This window comes from Kogia breviceps, chromosome 7 (genome assembly GCF_026419965.1).
Source record: "Kogia breviceps isolate mKogBre1 chromosome 7, mKogBre1 haplotype 1, whole genome shotgun sequence".
In the NCBI taxonomy this organism is placed as follows: Eukaryota; Metazoa; Chordata; class Mammalia; order Artiodactyla; family Physeteridae; genus Kogia; species Kogia breviceps.
The window spans coordinates 292289-311818 of record NC_081316.1 but is presented as its reverse complement, the minus strand read 5'-3'; the positions used below and the strand labels follow the sequence as shown (position 1 = coordinate 311818).

Below are 19530 nucleotides of genomic sequence, written 5' to 3'. Positions count from 1 at the left end.
GAATTTCAATCTTATTTATTTTGCCTGAAGGGATGTTTTTTATAATAGAATTATTTGAAAGTCCTTGATCAATTGTACAGAATATTCTAATGTTATTTCTACACTTGATTAATTATCCAATTAATTTCTCTGGTGAGAGTGCAATTTTGGCCCCATTTTGCTTATACAGCGTTCCAGGATTATGTTCCCAGAGGGCTTGAAGAGGCAGGGTAATTTAGCTTATAAACCAGTAAATTAGGAGCTAAGAGATTTAGATTTTATTCCTGACTGACCACAGGCAAATCACTTCTCTTCGTGTCCATTTATCTACTTGTAAAGTGGGGACTAGAATTTGAAATTTAGATATTATTAAGTAATGGGTAACATTTATTAATGCTTGGATCTATTAAGAAAGACAGTTTACTTAAAAAAGAAAGAAAGAAAAAATACACTGAATCCGGGGAGGCTCTCATAATTCTCTGACTGTCTGACAAGCTATGGAATGAACTCTAACTTTTGAAAAATTGAAGCATGGGAAATGGTCAAAGTGTCTTATCAAAAACCCGCTGTTGCTTAGAACTTACTATTGCCACAGAATTTGTGTTTTCCTAATCCGTCTGAACTCTGAAAATAATGTGTTTTGTCGGGGGGGGGAGGGTGGGCGGTGAATACAAAGATGGGAGGAGGCGGACATTCAACAGAGAAAGAAAATCAGCGTTCAGTTTAAGAACAGGTTGTGTGGCAGGGCCGGGCTTGACGCAGCCGTCCCGATTCACTGCCACACCCTCCTCTGCTCCCCCAGCATCGACCCACACCACACACAGCACCAGCCCTGCCCCTGCCAGCCCGGCCTCAGGTGGCCTCCATCAGGCCGATGCGGTGCAATTACGGGGTTGGCCAAGGGCTAAGCAGGGTCTCTGCTCCCATTTAGCAGATGAGTGTGCTCTGTTCTTTCTAAGCCCAGGTGATGAATGTAGATTCACGTTTATCTCCAAAGGCACTTAAGAGTTTTTACCTTAGATAGCATCTTAGTAGTGGTTGCAAAGATATGACCAAAACAGTGCTCCTTGATTGGGATCTTGTTGAATATTAATTTAGATGAAAACAAATGCCAGACCGGCACACCTAACCCCTCCCGCCTATTGTTATAATGCAGCTTATCGAGTGTGGAGACTGCTTATTCTGCACAGTCATTGGTTACAGTACTAGAATTTTCTTAAACGAAAGTAAATTGGTTGTGGTTACTTCATATCAGTTTTGGGGAACAATTTAAGTTTTGCTTATGATTTTCAGAGGCATAAGCAAGAAGTGACTCAGGTCAAGTTAGCCTTCCTTGTCTTGCAAAATAAGCTAAGTTAAGCTATTCTTGTATGACCAAACTGGTTGTGTCTGCGCAGGGAGTTTTCAAGTGTGGTCTTCATTTGTGTTTAACAACACGTCTGTCTTCTAGTCCATTCTTACGGATGTCTTTTACGCTGTTGTCACATTTTCAAAAGTACCTTTTGTAACTAAGGGACCAGCAGGAGTAGGATTACTTTATAAAGTGACAGTTGTAGCCTTGGCAGAAAATGATGCATAATCACAAAATGTTTGCTTGGTCTGGGTAGGGATTTGTACATTTTAATATAAAAGTGGGTCAGCAAGTCTGATCTTCACAGAATTTATACTGCTGAAAGATAAATAATAAAACTGCACTGAAAAGTAGGTCTCAAAATCCTGAAAAATAATCCTTCCCCTCCTTACCCCACCTTCCTACTGGCTGCTGTATCCTGACTGGCAGGGGTTGATTTAAAAAGAGTGAGCTTCTGTCTGAGGAGGTCTGGCCTCTTTGCCTCAATCCCAGGTTCCCTTCCCCCAGCTGGCCATGTCTCTTGAGGTGTCTGTCTAGCTGAAGTAGACGAAGACCCACCAAAAGTGCTAAAGATGGTAACTGCTCCTTCCCTTCTTTCTAGTTAGGAGCCTGGAAGTAAAATTGTTTCCAATCTAATCTGAAATTCCTTTGGAGCCATTGTGAAAGGAGGAAAGAAGGCAGGTTTATCAAATACAACTAGACCGACAGAACAGAAATCGACTGTTCATTAATGCTTTTAGGATCAGTTTTGCAATCTTTTTTTCCTCACTACCCACAGTAAATTAGATAGATAGAGATAAATGAATAAATAATGTGTACACCAACTCACCTGACACGGAAGTTTTCTGAAACACTTGATGTTACTACACCTGATCCGTTCTGACATTTTCTGTTCTTTCGTCACTTTTAAAATGTAGCCCCCAGAACACAAACGACTTTAACAGAATGCAGCTTGCCTCATGAGTCAAGATCTTAGGGTTTTAAATAGCCCAGAAGGCTAGAGGCCAAATTCATTCACACGCACACGCACACGCACACGCACGCACACACGCACACACGTGTCCACTGGGGTAGGCGGGGCCTTCCAGCCCGTGCCTTGCTCTTCTTCCATCCATCCCAACCCTGCAGCCTCGCCTCTCAGGGCCTGATCCTGATGCTCCTGCCTCTCTCTCCTCCTCTCAGCCTGAGGGAACCTCATGGTTCCGTAGAAGGAAAACTCCATTTCCTGTTTCTCCAAGATTCAGGTCCTGTTCTGCTTCTCTGCTCCTCTAAATTCTTCTATGGACTGAAGCCTTAGTAGAACAAAACCCAGAAAGATTTACAAAATCCTTAGTTGTTTCGTTTTGTTTTGCTTTTGCCATATACCTCCCTCCCCTGAGGCAAAGAGGTGGCATGCTACCTGAAAGAGGCAGGTGGGGTACAGGGAGAGGAGGGGAGGATTTCTTAATATCTCAAAGAGTTACTGGCAACACTGAGTGTCTTCTGAATCAGACTATGAGCTTTCCAGGAAAGGAATCAGATGGGAATCAGAGATCTCTAATACGATCCTGGCGTTTGTTAAAGGATAATTTTCAAAAGAGTCAAATTACGGTTCCCATACAGATAGCAAATGAGCATGTGTTAAAGTTTTTCTCGAACTCTTAATGAGGGAACCAGGCAGATGCTATAATGATCCAAATGAGAACCCAAAGAACAGACACGCGTAGAGACCAGGAATATTTACACGAATGTCCAAATGGAAGCAAAACCAGCTTCTTCCTTGGTGTGGGGCGCGGTGGGGGGGAAGTCAAGCTAATCTCTCCCCACGGGACATAATTTCCATTTGTAGAAACAAGAATCATTTTGCATTGCTCTCGGTTATCTACAGGACAGAGATGTAAAGTAGCTTCCTTAGAATGAGACTGATAACCCCGAAGGCTGTGCTTTGGACTAGACAATGCATAGCGTTCCAGCAACGCACAAAACGCCCCTGCACCCTGCACTAACAGCAATTCACTGCAGCGTGTGCACGATGACTAGCCACGTCTGTGGGGCCCATGCCTGCCTAGAACTGGACTAACTGGTGTGAGATGACAGCGGGTTCTAGCTTCTACAAAACTCCAAACTGGAAGACAGGCCTGAGTAGAGCAAAGCCAGCTGGAGCCTCATTTGGCAGTAGGGGGCAGCAGAGCTTCATCCCTAAAGCAAGCAACCTTCAGAAGGAAATCTGTAAAATAGGATTAGCCTGGAGTCCTTGCACTTTTAAGGAGTCCATAAATTCCCCTAGATTATATGCAGAAAGTTGTACTTTGTGGCTTTTTAGGGGAAGAGAGTCCTTAATTTTTTTCAAAGCACTTTCCCCCATCTTAGAAATTACACTCCCCAACTATCGTATTCACAGGTTGGTTGCCAAATTAGCTTCAAATTAGGAACACCTGAGGTATTATTAGGTCGACCCATACAAAAATCACCTATTTTGTAAGGTCGATAAAGAGTTGAGTATCAGCAATTTCTCAAGGTTCTTATGTATTCAGATTCCTGGTCACCCCCACTCCTCTGCCCCTGTTCCGATATAGCCAATGGATGGCTGAACATTTGAGATCAAGTGCCACCTCCAAGTTGAAGTTTAGGGAAATGGACTGTTGGACTCCAGCACATCCCAAGGCCTCAACCTTGAACCCCGGTCATCTTTGTCCTCACTGAACAGTGAGAATCAAGTCAGCATTAGTACCATCACCACCATGCAGTTCACTGGGGGCTTTCGCAAGGCGTCTGGTCCGAGGATCATCAGCCTCAGAACCTTCTGGGGTGCTTATTAAAATGCGTGTCATTGGGCCCTGGCCAAACCCCCAGAATTAGACTTTTTGAGTGGGGGGCTGGGGAATCTGCATTCTAAACAGGCTCTCCAGGTGACTCTTCACAGAAGGTGGAAGGAGAGTGTGATCTGAGGTCTACCAGCTAAATCAAAGTATAATTGTTAAGATGGTAAAATCATGGCTCTCATTCAAATATAGACTATGTCAAAGGTTTTGTTCAGCTCATTAATTTATGACGGAACCATTAGATGGTAAAGCTGATTCCAAGAGCATCTGGGTAAAAAGAGGTTAGATAATCTACCAGGAAAAGCATTTTCAAAACAAAAAAAGAATGTTAGAATAAAATGGCTAGGTTACAGAAGAAACTGGTTAACGTGTCGCAAGCTAATGAAGCCATAACCTTTGAGGTTATCTTTCCTACCAAATAGAAAAATACAAGTTAACATGTAACTTTGCAGTATCTGGGCTATGATCAAATAATAAATAGCAAAGTCAAACAGAGAAATATTCTCCCAGAAAATTAAATAATCCTCGGGCAACTTGTTAAATAGTTCCCCAGTGTGACTCTGAAAGGACATACAGCCCAACTTTTTGCCTTATTTTCAAGTTTCGGTTAATTCTTTTTTTGCAGTGAATAAAGACAGCAGAACATAGAACGTGTAGACTCCACACCTCTGGGTGAAAAAATTCAGGCTGGAGCAGATATATTCAAAAACAAGAACCAGTTAATTCAAGGGAGGAGAAAACTGACAGATACTCAGAATTCATGTGTAATCTCCTTGGATTTATTTTAGACACTAGCTACAGTCACTTCCTCCTGCTTGGAAAGTGATTTGTCATTTTTGTAGTTACTTGGCTTACAAACTAGTCATTCCCTAATAATTTCTCTTAGAAGTTTATCTTATAAGTTGGCTGAGGTTTTCAACGTTGTTCTTTTGTTTTTCATCTAAAAATTCAGGTGCTTAATTTTTTTAAACATCAGAAATATCCTCTGATTTTTATGAAACAGTTGTCCATCTGGGAGATTAAACTTTGACCATTAAGAAACATGAACTGAAATAGAAAAACCATGGGTCCCAACCCAACCTCAACATTTTCTCATAACTTTTTTTTTTTGCCTTGAGAGAGAGTTTAGGAATGAATCTCTTTGTTCTAGATAAACATCTGAAGTTCAGCAACTTCATTTCAGTTCAGTTCCTTCTACTAATTGCAAGTAAAATTAAAATTTGGTAGTTCTTGTAAAGTAAGTAGCCTTTCAACGGTTTATCTCCAAGTGAGATTACAGATTTTTTTCTTTTTTGTACTTTTCTGTATTTTTCCTTTTTCTAAACCATGCCTTTTTTATTAAATTAATTTTATTTTTAAAAACTCACTTCGTTGATCAAATTTGCCACTCTAAGTTATTGATAGATATAACAGCGTCTACCATTTATTGGCTCTTTAAATTTTGGAAAAAAAAGTTTTATTTTAAAATAACTTTATTGAGATATGTTTTACTTATCACAAACCCTACCAGTTTCTAGATATTTACACAGCAACATTCATAGCAGTATTATTCACAATAGTCAAAATATGGAAATAACACAAATGTCCATTAAGGGATTAATGAATAAACAAAATATGGTACATACATAACACTGGAATATTTCTCAGCCTTAAAAAGGAAGGACATTTTGACACATGCTACAACGTCGATGAACTTTGAAAACATTATCCTGAGCAAAATAAGCCAGTCACAGAAGGACAAAGATTGTATGATTCCACTTACATCAGGAGCCTAGAACAAATTCATAAAGAGAGAAAGTAGAGTGGTGGCTGCCAGGGGCTGGGGGAGGGAAATGGGGAATAATTGTTTAATGGGGACAGTTTCAGCCGGGGAAGATGAAAATGGTCCAGAGATGGATGCTGGTGATGGTTGTACAACAATGTGAAGGTACTTAATGCCACTGATCTATACACCTAAAAAAGATTAAAATAACACATTGTATGTATATGTTACCACAATTAAAAAAAAAGAAAAATGCAATTTCAGGTGTGCAGTTCAAATGACTTTTAGTAACTTTACCAAGCGGTGCAACCATCGTCATAAATCAGTTTTAGGGCATTTTCCTCCCTTTTGCAGTAAGACCCCTGGTGCCTGTGTATCGTTAATCCCCACTCCCATTCCCCACCCCAGGCAACCATTAATCTGCTTTCTGTCTCTATAAATGTGCCTTTTCTGGACATTTCATATAAATGGAATCATACAGTGTATGGTCTCCTGTGTCTGTCTCTTTCACTTAGCATGGCAGTTTTGAAGTCTGTCCATGATGTAGCCTGTGTCAGTAGTTTATTCCTTTTTTGTTGCCAAGTAGAACGTCACTGTGTGGATATATCTCGTTTTGTCTCACCATTCATCAATCAACAGGTGTTGTGGCTTCCAGTTTTGGGCCATTACACAGAAGGCTGCTAGGAACACCCATGATTTTACCTAACCCGGAGATAGCCTGGACCTTCTCTATGCCATCTGTATGCATGCATGTGTGTGTATGTAAGTATGTGTATATGTGTGTACATGCACATATATATATATATTTTTTTCTCTAATCTTGCAAGGTAGGCATAATTCGTTGCATTTTGTGGAAGAAAAGAGAGGTTAAGTAACTTGTCAAAGGTCACCAGCTAGTTTTGCTGGCCATAGAAAAAGGTCTGTCTGACTGCAGTGGAGCAGGACAGAGTAGAAAGAGATTGAAACGACAGATAGTGGCCCTGGTTTCCCTGTGGAGTTAATTCTCTTCCTGTGCTCACCAGCTCTCTGGGGGCAATTTGGGGGGCCAATCTCACACACTGGTGGGGAGCCTCAAGAGGGACTTTCCCTCCAGTGGAACAAGTTCCCTATGGAAAATCAGGGGCTTCGAGGGGCCACCCAGCAAGCTCTCACTTTTCTCAATGACTGTAATTTGGTTTCGTAATTCAGATTACATTTTCCAAAGAGTGGAAGAAGAGTTTATCATAGTGGTTAAAAGCAAGGCCTCTGGAGCTGAACTACCCTAGGGCCACATTCTGGTGTGGCCCCTTATTAGCTCTGTGGCCTTGGGCAAGTTACTTATCCTCTCTGTGCCTCAGCTTCCTTATGGGTAAAATGTGAATAATAATGTGTCTGCTTCACTGGGTAGTTACGAGGTTTAAATGAGACAATATAAAAAGAGCAAGGGTTACACTAGCACCAAGTCATAGTGAGCTCTGAGTAAGTATTAAATGTCGTTATGATAATTACTTGCTACAGAGTTAATTATCCTCCGGGGGGGGGGGGGTGTCCCAGAAGCTTGGAAGACACCTAGGGCCCCTATATCATCCTGGTTGTCTATCACCTGAGCACATTAGGCCCCAAACTTCAGCCTGTTTTCTCTGTAGGCTTTTCCAGTTGCACCTGCCCAGGAAGAAAGAGGACTGACAGCTGATGACAATACTCCCTGAGAGGAAGTGCCCCCTCGTAGCTCAAGGGCAGAGAGGCCTCAGCCCCAGGCTGCGCACTTTAGGAAACGCTCGGTTTCATGGTTTCCTTCAGGTTTCTCCCCCCCACCCTGATGATGGGCCCATTTGTTTCTCTCTCGCGCTCTGTAGAGGCTCCCAGCCCCTTCTGCATGAGCCCGCCACACGTCCTCCCCTCCAGGCATCTTAGCATTTGGGGGAAGGCCAGTGCTAGACAGGAGTTGGGAAGGATTATCTGGGGTTTTCCTGCTCTGGTTCCCACTACCCACATATGCATGGATTCAGAGACAAGTTTCTCCTTTTCCCTGAAAACTGCTGAACCTCCCCTTAAATTCCAAGGGAAGGATTTAACAGTTAAATTTGAAACCATGTGAGATGGCACTCCTTAGCAGCAGCCTATTGACTGAATCAAGGATGGATACATGGTTCTTGAACTAGACCAGATTCTTGAGAATTTGGACTGAGAAATTCAAAGGAGTCAGGCCGCAGTAGTCCATGAACTGGAAGGTCTCTGAACCTTTCAGGGATCATGTGCATAGAAGAGTAGAACATTGATACAGAAAAGTGTGTGTGTGAGTTGAACAGACTATCTTAGGATCTTAGGTCTTGAAGGGTTCGCAGTCCAGAATTCCAGGAATCCCCACAGAATTATCTTCCCCTTAGGTTACAATGTACTCCTGTGCTCTCAGGGGCCTCTCCAACTGGTTCAAGCGAGCATACCACAAGCAATATGGTACTTAGAAAGCAGAGCAGTGATTAAAATCTCTTTGGCAAGAGGTCAGATCAAATTAGATTTAAGTCTTGTCTCTGATTTTCTGGTTATGTGATCTTAGGAAAATTGCTCAATCCTCTGAGCTTCAATTTTCTCATCTAATGAGGATGATAAACTTTACTTAATAAAATTTCTCAGAGGATTACACAAAACAATGAATGTAAAATACTTAGGCTGGCATAAGTAGTGCATGGCATATAGTTGATGACCAATAAATGATAACTTATGTACTATAATATGTATCTTTCCTTTGAATTGACCTCTTATCATTATGAAAATTGCACGATTCTACATTAGCAAGGCCAAATTTCTTTTGCTAACATTTATGTGGTATATGCTTCCAACCTTTTCTTTTCAATCATTCTCTGTTCTAAGATTTAAAGTGTGTCTCTTATAAACAGCATATTGTTACTTTTTAATCTGGTCTCACCTCCGCCTCTTCGTTGGCGTGTTTAGTTCATTTACATGTGATGTAATTTCTGCTGTCATTGTAGTTTACTCTGCCATCTTGCTACTGGGCATGACCCTTACTCCCAGAATGTGGCCTTTCTTGGGCCTCAACCAAAAGCCTAGGATGTTTGCCAAAGCCCCTCCACTTTGGTGGGACTTGAACCTCTGTCTCCTCAGCATGCTGCAACAGCTGAAATCCGTTCCGCTCTCTAGGGTCCCATTTGCTGTTTTCTGCTGGGTTTCTTGGAGTTCTCACTGCGTGCTCAGCTTAGCAGTAAGCGCACAACTTGAGGGGACCTCGTGTGCAGACTTCCCGTTTAGTCCTCTCCATCACTCTCCCTTCAATTCCAGCTACTCTGGCCACGTGAACCTCTGATCTCAGCACAGTAAGACTGCTGCCCCCCACTCCCTTCAGTGCTTTGGGGACCAATCCTTTGGAAAAACCAGGCTGTAGGTGAAGTTCTGCCTCATTTGTCTCCCTTCTCTTAGGGATTTTATAGCAGTTCAGGTCCTGCCGGCACTGGGTCTCTCCAGTTCCTTTGAACAGTTGCTTTATATAGTTTATCCAGGTTTTATAATTATTTTGGCAAAAAGATTCATCTGATACAAGCCATTCCCCTATGGCCAAAACCAGAAGCCGTATGTTATTTCCACCTATTGAGCCCTTCTTCTCAAAACTGCCTTGGAGTGGGCAGCAGAAGTTTCTGTTGGCAGGCAATTGACTTGCTCCCAGTTCAGTTTACAGAGAATGGAATGACCTCATCACTTGGACCCCAGACAAAGCTATCTGAGATATATAAGTGATATCAGACTGAAGTTAGGTATTTGTTAAAAGTTATGTGTTCCTGAGAATATGAAAGAATTCAGGAGACTGTTAGGTTCAGGATATTTACATTGCTTAGTATTCTTCTCAAAGGTGATTAGACTTAGGCCAGAAAAAGCAAGGAAATTAAGAACCAACTTAATGAGTGACTTGGTGAGAAGGGCATACTTCTGAAGGTAGACTGAAGAAGTAGGCAGTTGTCTTATACTTCTTTTAGGTTGTTTTTTTTTTTTTTTTCTGTCCGCGGGCCTCTCACCGCTGCGGCCTCTCCCGTTGCGGAGCACAGGCTCCGGACGCGCAGGCGCAGCGGCCACGGCTCACGGGCCCCGCCGCTCCGCGGCACGTGGGATCCTCCCGGACCGGGGCGCGAACCCGTGTCCCCCGCATAGGCAGGCGGACTCCCAACCACTGCGCCACCAGGGAAGCCCTTCTTTCAGGTTTTAAAGTCGTTGACTAAACACTCATAAATAGCACCCAGTGTCTCTTGGGGATGCTGGCAAGAATCAAGTACAATTTGCTCCTAATTTCAAGCGTGCTGAGGAACAATCACCAAAATTACTTGAAATACTGCGGTTTCCTCAGGTGGAGGCGAGAAGCGTCACTCTGAACGCCTGCAGGCCTGAGGCCCACGTCCAGAGGGAATTTCTGGCAACGCGTAACCGTGGTAACGGGGATGGTTACTGTCTTCTCTGGCGGGCAGGTAGTTTTCAACCCTGGCTCATCAGTCTGGGTGTAGTCAGGGGCAAAAGCCACATGCGTCATTTTAACAGAGAGCATTTAATGGAAAGAAGTATCAATCAGGTATTGAACAAGTAAAATGGCAAGGGGTGGACACCGAGGAGTCACAGAAGTAAGTACAGGCGGCAACGACCAGCCTTAGAAGGAGGAGCTGGGGGTGGCTGAGTGTAAAGGGTTGGAGGGTGGCCGCTGAGAGCTGGGCTGCAGATGTCTGAGGGGGACCCGGCCAGTGGTGCTGCTGTCTCTGAGCAGGAATGTTGAGGCGGGTTCTTGGGGGGGGGGTGGAAACCTGCAAACTGGAGGTAGCTACTGCCACTGGACCCAACTGTGAGTGCAACGCTGACAGGGCAGGCGGCAGAGACTCCACCAGCCTCCCAGGCTTCCTCTAGCGGCCGAGCTAACAGGGACCCAGCTAACAATCAGACAGATGTGTGATGTGCAGGATCCCAGCCCCCAATATAGAAAAGTGTTGGAGCCGAGACAACAGCTTAACAAGCACCACACCAGGAAGATTGAGGCTTGGGTGGAGGAAGATTTGCAAGAGGCAAAACTATAGCTCTAATATTTGTATGTTAGAAAGCAAACTGCATAGTTGCTATTTTAGACACGTGATATTTAAGAGAATAAGGTCCGTTAGAATGACAGTTTTACAATTCCACTTTAAAATGTATAATTGAGTAATTAATTTAGACTTGCGATTTTTTTATGGTGGCCTCTAAGTTTAAGTAGAGTATGAAAACATTTAAAGTTTCCCTTATTTATAAGCTTAATTTATTAGTTTCTATAAGAATTTAGGATTGGGCAACATTTTGCATGCTGTCAGAAAAACTGAAGTACTTTTAAAAGAAATTAATATATTAAATTTATAAATGCATTTAACAGCGTCTCAAGTGCTGAGCTAAGCTTGTAAATAGGACCAAGCATTATGCAGAAGTCTCCTCCAAAGTTATCACTACAATCTGCTAGACTTATAAATAGAATGATAAAGTTTGTAGGATAATAAAATTAAAAGCCTGAAAAAGTTTAACTTGTATCTTAAATTGAATATTGATTCTAAAGACAAAATTATTAATTGTATTACTTATTAAATGATTACTAATTATTAAACTCATTAAAATAGTATTTTAAAGCCAAAATTAAACTCATTAATAAAAATATCCATTGAAACCTTTCCTACATAAGAAATCCACTTTCCTAGGCCCCCCTTCCCACTCTCTACTCTCAGGTTTTCTAGAAACAGCTAGAGAAGAGCAAGAGAGGCAGCTTTGTTTCTCTGCTTTTCCGGAAACCCTGAAACAGTCTCACCTTGCAGCAGGCAAAGGAGATTATGCCCCTGGCTTATCTGTTTTGCTTTCTCGTTTCCTAAAGCTGGGATACCCCATGGAAGAGATAGGGATGACCACTGAATTTGAGGTGAAAGAACCTGGGGTTGAGTCCCAGCTCCATTGCTTAAAGAACCCAAGCCTCAGTTTCCCCATCTGCAAAATGAGGGGACACCTGCCTGGCAAGGTTGCCGCAAGGATCAGCACGGCGCGGGTCACACCAGGGTGGCAGCACTGGAGCCTCCCCTGTGCTGGATCCTGAGGGCAGGGGGCTTAGTGTCGACAAGGAGGTTCTTGCCTGAGCGCAGGGGCCTAGGCCGCTCCCTCTTACTTTGTGGCAGGAGGGTTTCTTCAAGGAGACGGCCCTGCGACAAACAAGGGCTTTCTCTCTGCCTCAGGCACAAGGTCCAGGCTCCAAAGGAATTTCTCACCACAGACAGAAAGGGGAAAGGCCAAGAAAGAGGTGGCTGGCTCAGGAGCAAGGTAGCAGCCCTGTGGACAGGGGTGGCTGTCAACAGGGCCACGGCAGCCACTGGCTGGAGCAGGAGGGGGCAGGGATACAGGGAGGGACTCAGACCTGCCTCCAACCCCTGCCTTGCTCACAGGGTCACCTGGCCACGCAGCCTCAGTTGGAACATCCCTAGAGAGCATCATGGGGAAGGTCCACACGGAGGAAGAAAGGAAAGGGGGTGAAGGTGCTTTCTATAAATACCTGGGAGGGAGGGGGTAGAGGTCAGGATGATCACCACCCCATTAGTTCATTCAGTGCACAAGACTTGGATCCCTCTCTGTACTGCTAGGCTCCAGGCATGCAAACAGAAATCCTCCCCATCCTCACCTTCCTAGGACAGTACCTGAGAGTGTGTAGAGGCTTCTACCTGGATGCGGGAGAAGGAGTGGCACGGCGGAGCCTGTGGAGGTGGAAGGCAGCTTCCTGGGATAACGGAGAGTCGGGGCAACGAAGGAGGCAGGAACGGCAGGTGGGGATCAGCTTGGAAAGTCAAGTTCAGGCGTGTGGATTTTACTGGAAGCCAGGGAGAAGTTTTAAGCAGGGATTGCATTTTAGAAAGATCAGTTGGGGGGTGTCCATAGGGTGACATGGAATCTGGAGACCAATACAGGGGGTACCGAGTCATAGAAGTGCACTCAAGGGATGATGTGGGCCCGACAGGCATACGAGGTGGGAAATAAGATTTGAGTGAGGGACTCCAGAATCATGGTCACCATGGGAGTCTGGGCCAGTGGGTAGAAATCAGGCTTAAAGGCCCCTGGGCTAGGCGGGCCAGTCTCCCTGGAGACCAGCACCCACCCACTCGATGCAGCCTCATCTTCTCGGGGTCCCCAGCATACCAGGTGGCTGGCCTTTCTCCCACTGAGACATCAGCAGAGCGGGCAGGAGAGGCCTCGCCCACAGAAATCTTGAGATAAAGATTACCCAGGTGGGCCCAGAGGAATCACAAGCGTCTTTCAAAGTGGAAAAGGGAGGCAGAGTGGAGGCTGGCGTGAGGGATTCGCCTCATTGCCGCTGGTGCTGAAGACGAGGAGGCCACGGGGCAAGGAACACGGGTGGCCTCCAGAAGCAGGCCAAGGCGAGCAGTGGATTCTCCCTCAGGGCCTCCAGAAAGGAATGCAGCCCTGCCAACACCTTGACCTTTAGCTCAGTGCGACCCAGGGCAGACCTGCAGCCCACAGAACTGTGAGATTGTAAGCGTTCGCTGTTTTAAGCCTCTTATCCGTGGAAATTTATTTATTATGGCGGCGAGCGGGAAGAAGAGCAGGTTGTGAAGCCGGCTGCAACTTGAGAGAGACCTTCTCTAGCCGCCTGACCTAGGGTCACCTTCGCATCACCCTCCAGTCACTGCATTTTGCCATTTTATGTCATCCAGTGTTGCTCATTTTTTGAAATGCCCGTGTTGACCCGATTGCCAGCCTTTCCGCGTTCAAAGGTAAGCGCTCCAAGGAGCAGGCACACAGGTCATCCGTCCGTCGCTGCATCCCCAGCACCCGCAAGTGCCTGCGAAGCAGTGGCAGTTCCGCAGATATCTGGCCGGAAGACGAGAGGCCGCATGCGTGAATACAGGTGCTGCGCCGATGGCATGAAGCCCGCCAAGGCAGAGCGCTCAGCGCTCATCGTTCATACTTCCAGCCTCTGAAGGCACAACGCTCTCCTTGACCTCCTCCAGGATTTTCAGTCAGTTCAGGTCACACCTCTCTGAAGCCTCTTACAAAGCCTTCGGAGGTCTCGAGCTAACACTGCCGCCGCCCTCCCGGGAAAATACTCGGTTGGCCCAAAAGTTCGTTCGGGTTTTCCGCAGGCGCGCATGGAAAAGCCCGAACGAACTTTTTGGCCAACCCAATATACGTTGTTATATTATAAATTGCCTCTGCGAGATACACGTATATGTATAACTGATTCACTTTGCTGTACACCTGAAACCAACACAACATTGTAAATCAACTGTACTCCAATAAAAATTTTTAAAAATAAATAAATAGCCTCTGCCCAACAGAACCGAAGGGGCATATATGAGGAGATGGTTTACAAGTAAATACGGTAAGTGCTCCCTCCAGGTCAAACACTCAGGAAAGAGACCAAGCTGGCTGCAGAAGAGGCCTTGCCTTCTCAGACTTTGTTCGGTGTTTTCCAAGCTCCTTTGCAGACAGGCTGTTCCTCCAGGAAATGACTTGCCAATCCAGACAAGGATGGCAAGCCAAGCCCAGAGGAGACTGGCTGAGGTCAGGCTGCTGCCTAACCCTGGGGTGGGGGCAACAGGAAACGGAACATGGCGCCAGGGAAGGCAGGCTTCTCACACAGGGAGTGTGAGGACAGGAGGCAGAAAAGATCTAACGGACGCTCTCTGCGCTTGCAAATTCAATGAAGACACGCAGCCTGGGAACAGGGCAGCATGTACAAAATGATGTTTATTGAATCCATTTTGGAAACAGACAGCATGAAAGGTTTTTGGTTTCTGAGCCCACTCGGAGTTTAAGAGTTGCGATCATTTCCTGTCATTAAACCTCAGCCACCGGAAGATCCTAGCTTAAATAACGAAAATGAATCTTCATCTTGTGAAGGGGAGAAAAAGAGGTTAAAAACACTACGGTTGGACTTCCCTGGTGGCGCGGTGGTTAAGAATCCACCTGCCAATGCAGGGGACACTGGTTCAAGCCCTGGTCCGGGAAGATCCCACATGCCGCGGAGCAGCTAAGCCCGTGCACCACAGCTACTGAGGCGTGCCACAACTATTGAAACCAGCACACCTAGAGCCCGTGCTCCGCAACAGGAGAAGCCACCGCAATGAGAAGCCCGCACACCGCAACGAAGAGTAGCCCCCGCTTGCCACAACTAGAGAAAGCCTGCGCACCACAACTAGAGAAAGCCTGCGCACAGCAACAAAGACCCAACGCAGCCAAAAATAATAATAAAATTTTTTTAAAAAACAAAACAACAAACCTACGGTTGTTGCTCTTGCAACAGCTCTGATGGCTGGAATGCTCATAGACATCAGCACAATTTTTATACGTACAGTGTGAAATACTGTACAAATATCAGGTGTGTACATCAAAGGTAAAGTTGTAAACTGGCTAACATTCATTAGCAATTAAGCACACTGGGTCTGTACTGACACTCCCATTCTCAACCTAAGAGCTTACATATTTAACTGATGACTGATGTCCCCATCAGGGGAATTTAGTGTGGAAAAAGCAATTAAAGACGTATATATCATTCAGGTTGTAAACTAAAAAAAGCAAACCCAAGCATGACTAATTACTTGGCCTGGATCAATAAATACTAGTCCCAAGTGCTAAGTGTACCAATAAGGACAGAAGCCATCAGTTAAATAAATCATCATGTTGTTACCTACTGATACCTGTTAGTGAATTTGTGAACTTTATGCAACGCATACACAGATTATTTTTTGTTTGAAATTCTCAGAAGATCTCCTTTGGACATTTCTCTTGCATCAATCTCTTAAAAGGATGAAAACGAAACAACTTTTTGAACAAAATTTCCAAATCAAAAGCCATCAAAAGCATGACTCTAGTCATATTTCACATCTTCACCCAGAAGGGAAATGCTGTCAAGGCTTAGATGAGCTTAGAAGGTTTCCTCCTCTGTTAGCCGCTTAAACTGTCCTCATTCTCTCCCGGCCACCTCCTGCCATATTGGAAGCCAAACTGGCTCATGTCTCTGACATTTCATAAACAAAGTTTCCAAAGATTAACGGGATACCTAGAAGGTGCCAGAAGGGCCCAGGGGCCTCCTCTTTTTTTCTGGAGCTGTTATCAGTGGGGCCAACAGGCAAATACAAAAAGAACAGGGAGGTCAAAGGAGATAAAAAGCCCAGACCTGGATGGAGGGAGGAGTGCTGAGGATATATATAGCACAGTACCAAAGCCTGCTGCCCCAAAAAACATTTCAGGGCCCCACAGGTCATACATTCCAGGCACTTCTTTAATCACAGGGAATGGACATCTCTCCAAAAGGTCTTGACCACATCTTTCCCAGCTCCCTGCACTGTAGAGCACTGAGACATCCCATTTGCTAGAACTCTCTTCTCATGAGGCAAGCTGAGTCTCTATCTCAATGCAGCTTTTCCTATAAACCACAACACTCACCGACACAGGCCACACTGGATTCAAGTCCAGCTGCTTCCAGAGCTCTGTGGCCTCTGAGCCCTGCCCACCACGGATCACTTTCACCCTGGACCACTTCCAGTCTCCTTTCCTAGGGGGTTTGCTATTTTTTCAGTTTGAAGACACACCCCATTGGAAATGAGCGGTGCAAGATCCTACATGCAAATACTTGCAAGCCATTTATTTTTGAAACGATGCACATTTTAAAAATTCAAGTCAAATCCAGGAACAGACTGGTTGGTTGGTATCAGCTGGCCCCTTACCCACAATAGGAAAAGGGTCGGTTTCTGAAATGAGAAAGGGAGGAAGGCACCAGCTACTCCACCGGGAAGGTTAGTTCCTTGAGTTGGGGAGGAAGCCTGAGAGGGGAATGCTGGGGCTTAATCAAAGACGGGGTTCCTCCAGCACTGCGGCCCTCTTGGGCCAAAAGCCAAAGGCAGCACATAGAGTCTGGATATGGGTGAGGATGGACCCTCACCCACCAGTGGGGCCACTCTTTCCCAGTAATTCTGAAACTGAAATGAAAGCTGCACTCCCAGAGTCAGGCTTGGGAGGGGCTGCAGTCTACCTTTACTCCGCACAAGACGGAGAGAAGAGGTACCTCTCTATTGCCTCTTTTCACCCATCGGCCTCTGTATCACAAGGACCCTCAAGGGGAACTCCACACGCCAACACATCCTTGCTGGCTGTGTGTGGGGGCCGGACGACTTCCTGCTATAGGAACGCCAGGGGCGCTGCGATACGGGGCTTGGAGGGTCAGAGAGTCCAGTATCTGAGGGGAAAAGCCCAGAGAGGAGGATTCCAGTTGAGTCAGCAGGCAAGGCTGGAAGTCAGAAGGTGAACGTCGGGCAGCTGGATCTGTGTGGCCGCCCAGAGGCAGGCGGTCACGGTCACGACAATGGAGAGGCTCACGACGGGGACTCTCCCCAGGGCGCTCAGACTAGCCTGTACCCGGAAAGGCACGAGGCGGCATCGCCCAAAGGAAGGGCCCCCCTCGGCGAAGAAGCCGCCCCCGTCCTGGTGGCCGGGCGGGAGCTGGGAGGTCCCAGGGGCGGGCATTCAGCTGAGGGATGCACAGTTCAGCTCTGAGCCCTCCTGGCTGCCCGCTGCCACCCGCTCCGGCTCCTCGGGGCTGTCCGCGATGTTGGGCTCACTGGAGCACTGCCGGTGCGGCGGCGGGAAGCTGGCTGGCAGAAGCAGGCACTTGTCCTCGCCGCCAGGCTCCTCCCCCAAGCCCGAGTGCATCCTGCTGGCCATGGCCAGCAGCTGGAGGTCCGAGTGGGCATTGGCCACCGTGTGTCGCCGGACACTGCCACACTTCTCTAGGTAGGCCTCCCCGTCTTGCTCCGTCAGAGGGGTCAGGGCCATCTCGTTCAGGGGCCGGCTGACGGTGGTCATCGGGGAGGCGTAGTTCAACAGCGTGACCTTGGGCCGGGCCCTGGAGTGGCGCCTGGCTGCAAGAGAAAGAGCAGCGAAGGTCGTGATTGCAGAGGGGATGGTGGGAGTCAAAAACTCCTACTGGGGGCTTCCCCGGTGGCGCAGCGGTTGAGGGTCCGCCTGCCGATGCGGGGGACGCGGGTTCGTGCCCCGGTCCGGGAGGATCCCACGTGCTGCGGAGCGGCTGGGCCCGTGAGCCGTGGCCACTGCGCCTGCGCCCGTGAGCCGTGGCCGCTGCGCCTGCGCATCCGGAGCGGCTGGGCCCGTGAGCCGTGGCCGCTGCGCCTGCGCGTCCGGAGCCTGTGCTCCGCAACGCGAGAGGCCACGACAGTGAGAGGCCCGCGTACCGCAAAAAAAAAAAAAAAAAAAACCCAAAACCTCCTACTGAATTTGGGGGACGAGGGAGGTGGTGGGGCTCCACCTTCAGAGAGAGCTTCAGAAACTTTACTTGTTTATGCCTGATACTGCCCCCCACAGTAGGGGGTCACCGAGGACTTTCCACGATTGATTAGGTCCGAGGGAGTCTCCCCTGATTTCCCCGCTGCTGCCTGAGCTTCACTGGATTTGCTCTCAATTCCCTGTCAACCAGCCTCCTCTGAAGACCCGGGCACTGGCTGGACCAGCTGCCAGAAGAAGCCCTCGGCTCTATTCAGCATGACGTGCCCTCTGCGGTGTCAACAAAGGAAGTGGAAAAGGCCTCACAAGCTTCAGTCTGGAGGAACAGGTAAGCGGGGGGAGCTCGGCTATCAGAGCGAGGGCAGCCGGACGTCCTCCAGATCGTCCCGAAGCAGGACTGTCAACGCTCCCAGCAGGTCAGTGGTCTGAGCCCCGTGTTCTGTTCAAGTCCTTACTCGGGATTCAACCAGCCTTTCACAGCGCCAAAGGATGGGTGATGCTCCGTGGGTGGCCCCACTGAGGAAGACAGGGAGAGGGCTGGACAGGAATTACTATAAAACTGCTGCTTCTTGAATTCTTAGCACATTCTAGAAAATATGCTCAACCTAGACATGCTTTTGTCTTTTGAATCCTCCTTAAACTGAACCTAAGTTATGATCGTCTTCTCATCTGTAAGTGGGAGACAATATGAATATCAGAGAAGTAGTAACTAGCCTACGCTCACACGGAGAGAATGTAGTAAAGCTGGGATGCAAACAAGGGCTGTCTCGCTGCAGACCTCACTCTTGCAAGCTGCCCACACGAAGTACACATAGTGATAGCAGACTGAGCATCTCTTGGGAAGGACAAGCCAAGTACACGGGGTTCAAATCCAGGGAGAAGAGTCCAAAGGAGGAAGCACGTGAACCAGCAACACCCAGTCCTGAGGGCCTCTCATCTCCCGCCTTCACAAGGACCAGGCCAGTCCAGAGACCTACGGTGTGGCCGGAGTAGGGCCCGGGGTAAGCCTGCACCCCCAGGGGCCCAGGGAAGCCTCCTCTGCAGGCACTGTCCTCTTCTCCCGCTCAGGCACTGCGTCTGCATCACGAACGGGATGAAAGACCCCAGCGAGGCAGAGGAGGTGAGGATGGAGGGCTGAGGAACGGTGGGTTCTGGTCAAAGCCTTTTCTCCTTTTCTTTGGCCCTCTTCCTGGCAGTGCACACGTCTCCCAGCCTTCCAACCGCCCACCCCGTTGCATGTGTCCCTGCTTTCCCCAGCTCCCTCTTTCCTGAGACCCCAAAGACCCCTAACACATCCCTATCTCAGCAGGGGGTGCCATGGGGAGAAATGAGGAAGGGGTGACTGCCTGGTGCTCCCG

General features: G+C 47.1%; 1 protein-coding gene and 1 long non-coding RNA gene across 10 annotated transcripts in view; one reads left to right on the top strand and one right to left on the bottom strand.

Annotated features, from left to right (window-relative positions):
• LOC131759290 (proline-rich protein 5-like) overlaps positions 1-19530 on the bottom strand; it is a 214089-nt gene that overhangs the window by 61843 nt on the left and 132716 nt on the right. For 3 of the 9 annotated variants that reach the window (XM_067036998.1, XM_067036999.1, XM_059068212.2), the window contains one exon: positions 14205-17793. The exons of 5 other annotated variants lie outside the window; for them this stretch is intronic. In XM_067036998.1, the coding sequence (XP_066893099.1) occupies positions 17399-17793 (395 nt within the window). In that variant the 3' untranslated portion in view covers positions 14205-17398. Of the gene's footprint in view, positions 1-14204; positions 17794-18021; positions 18689-19530 lie in introns of those variants that run through there. One more of the 9 variants, XM_067037000.1, reaches the window with a different exon arrangement.
• Positions 8702-19333, top strand: LOC136794454 (uncharacterized). The gene is made up of 3 exons (XR_010841221.1): positions 8702-9204; positions 18366-18500; positions 19048-19333. It is a non-coding gene; the product is annotated as an uncharacterized lncRNA (long non-coding RNA).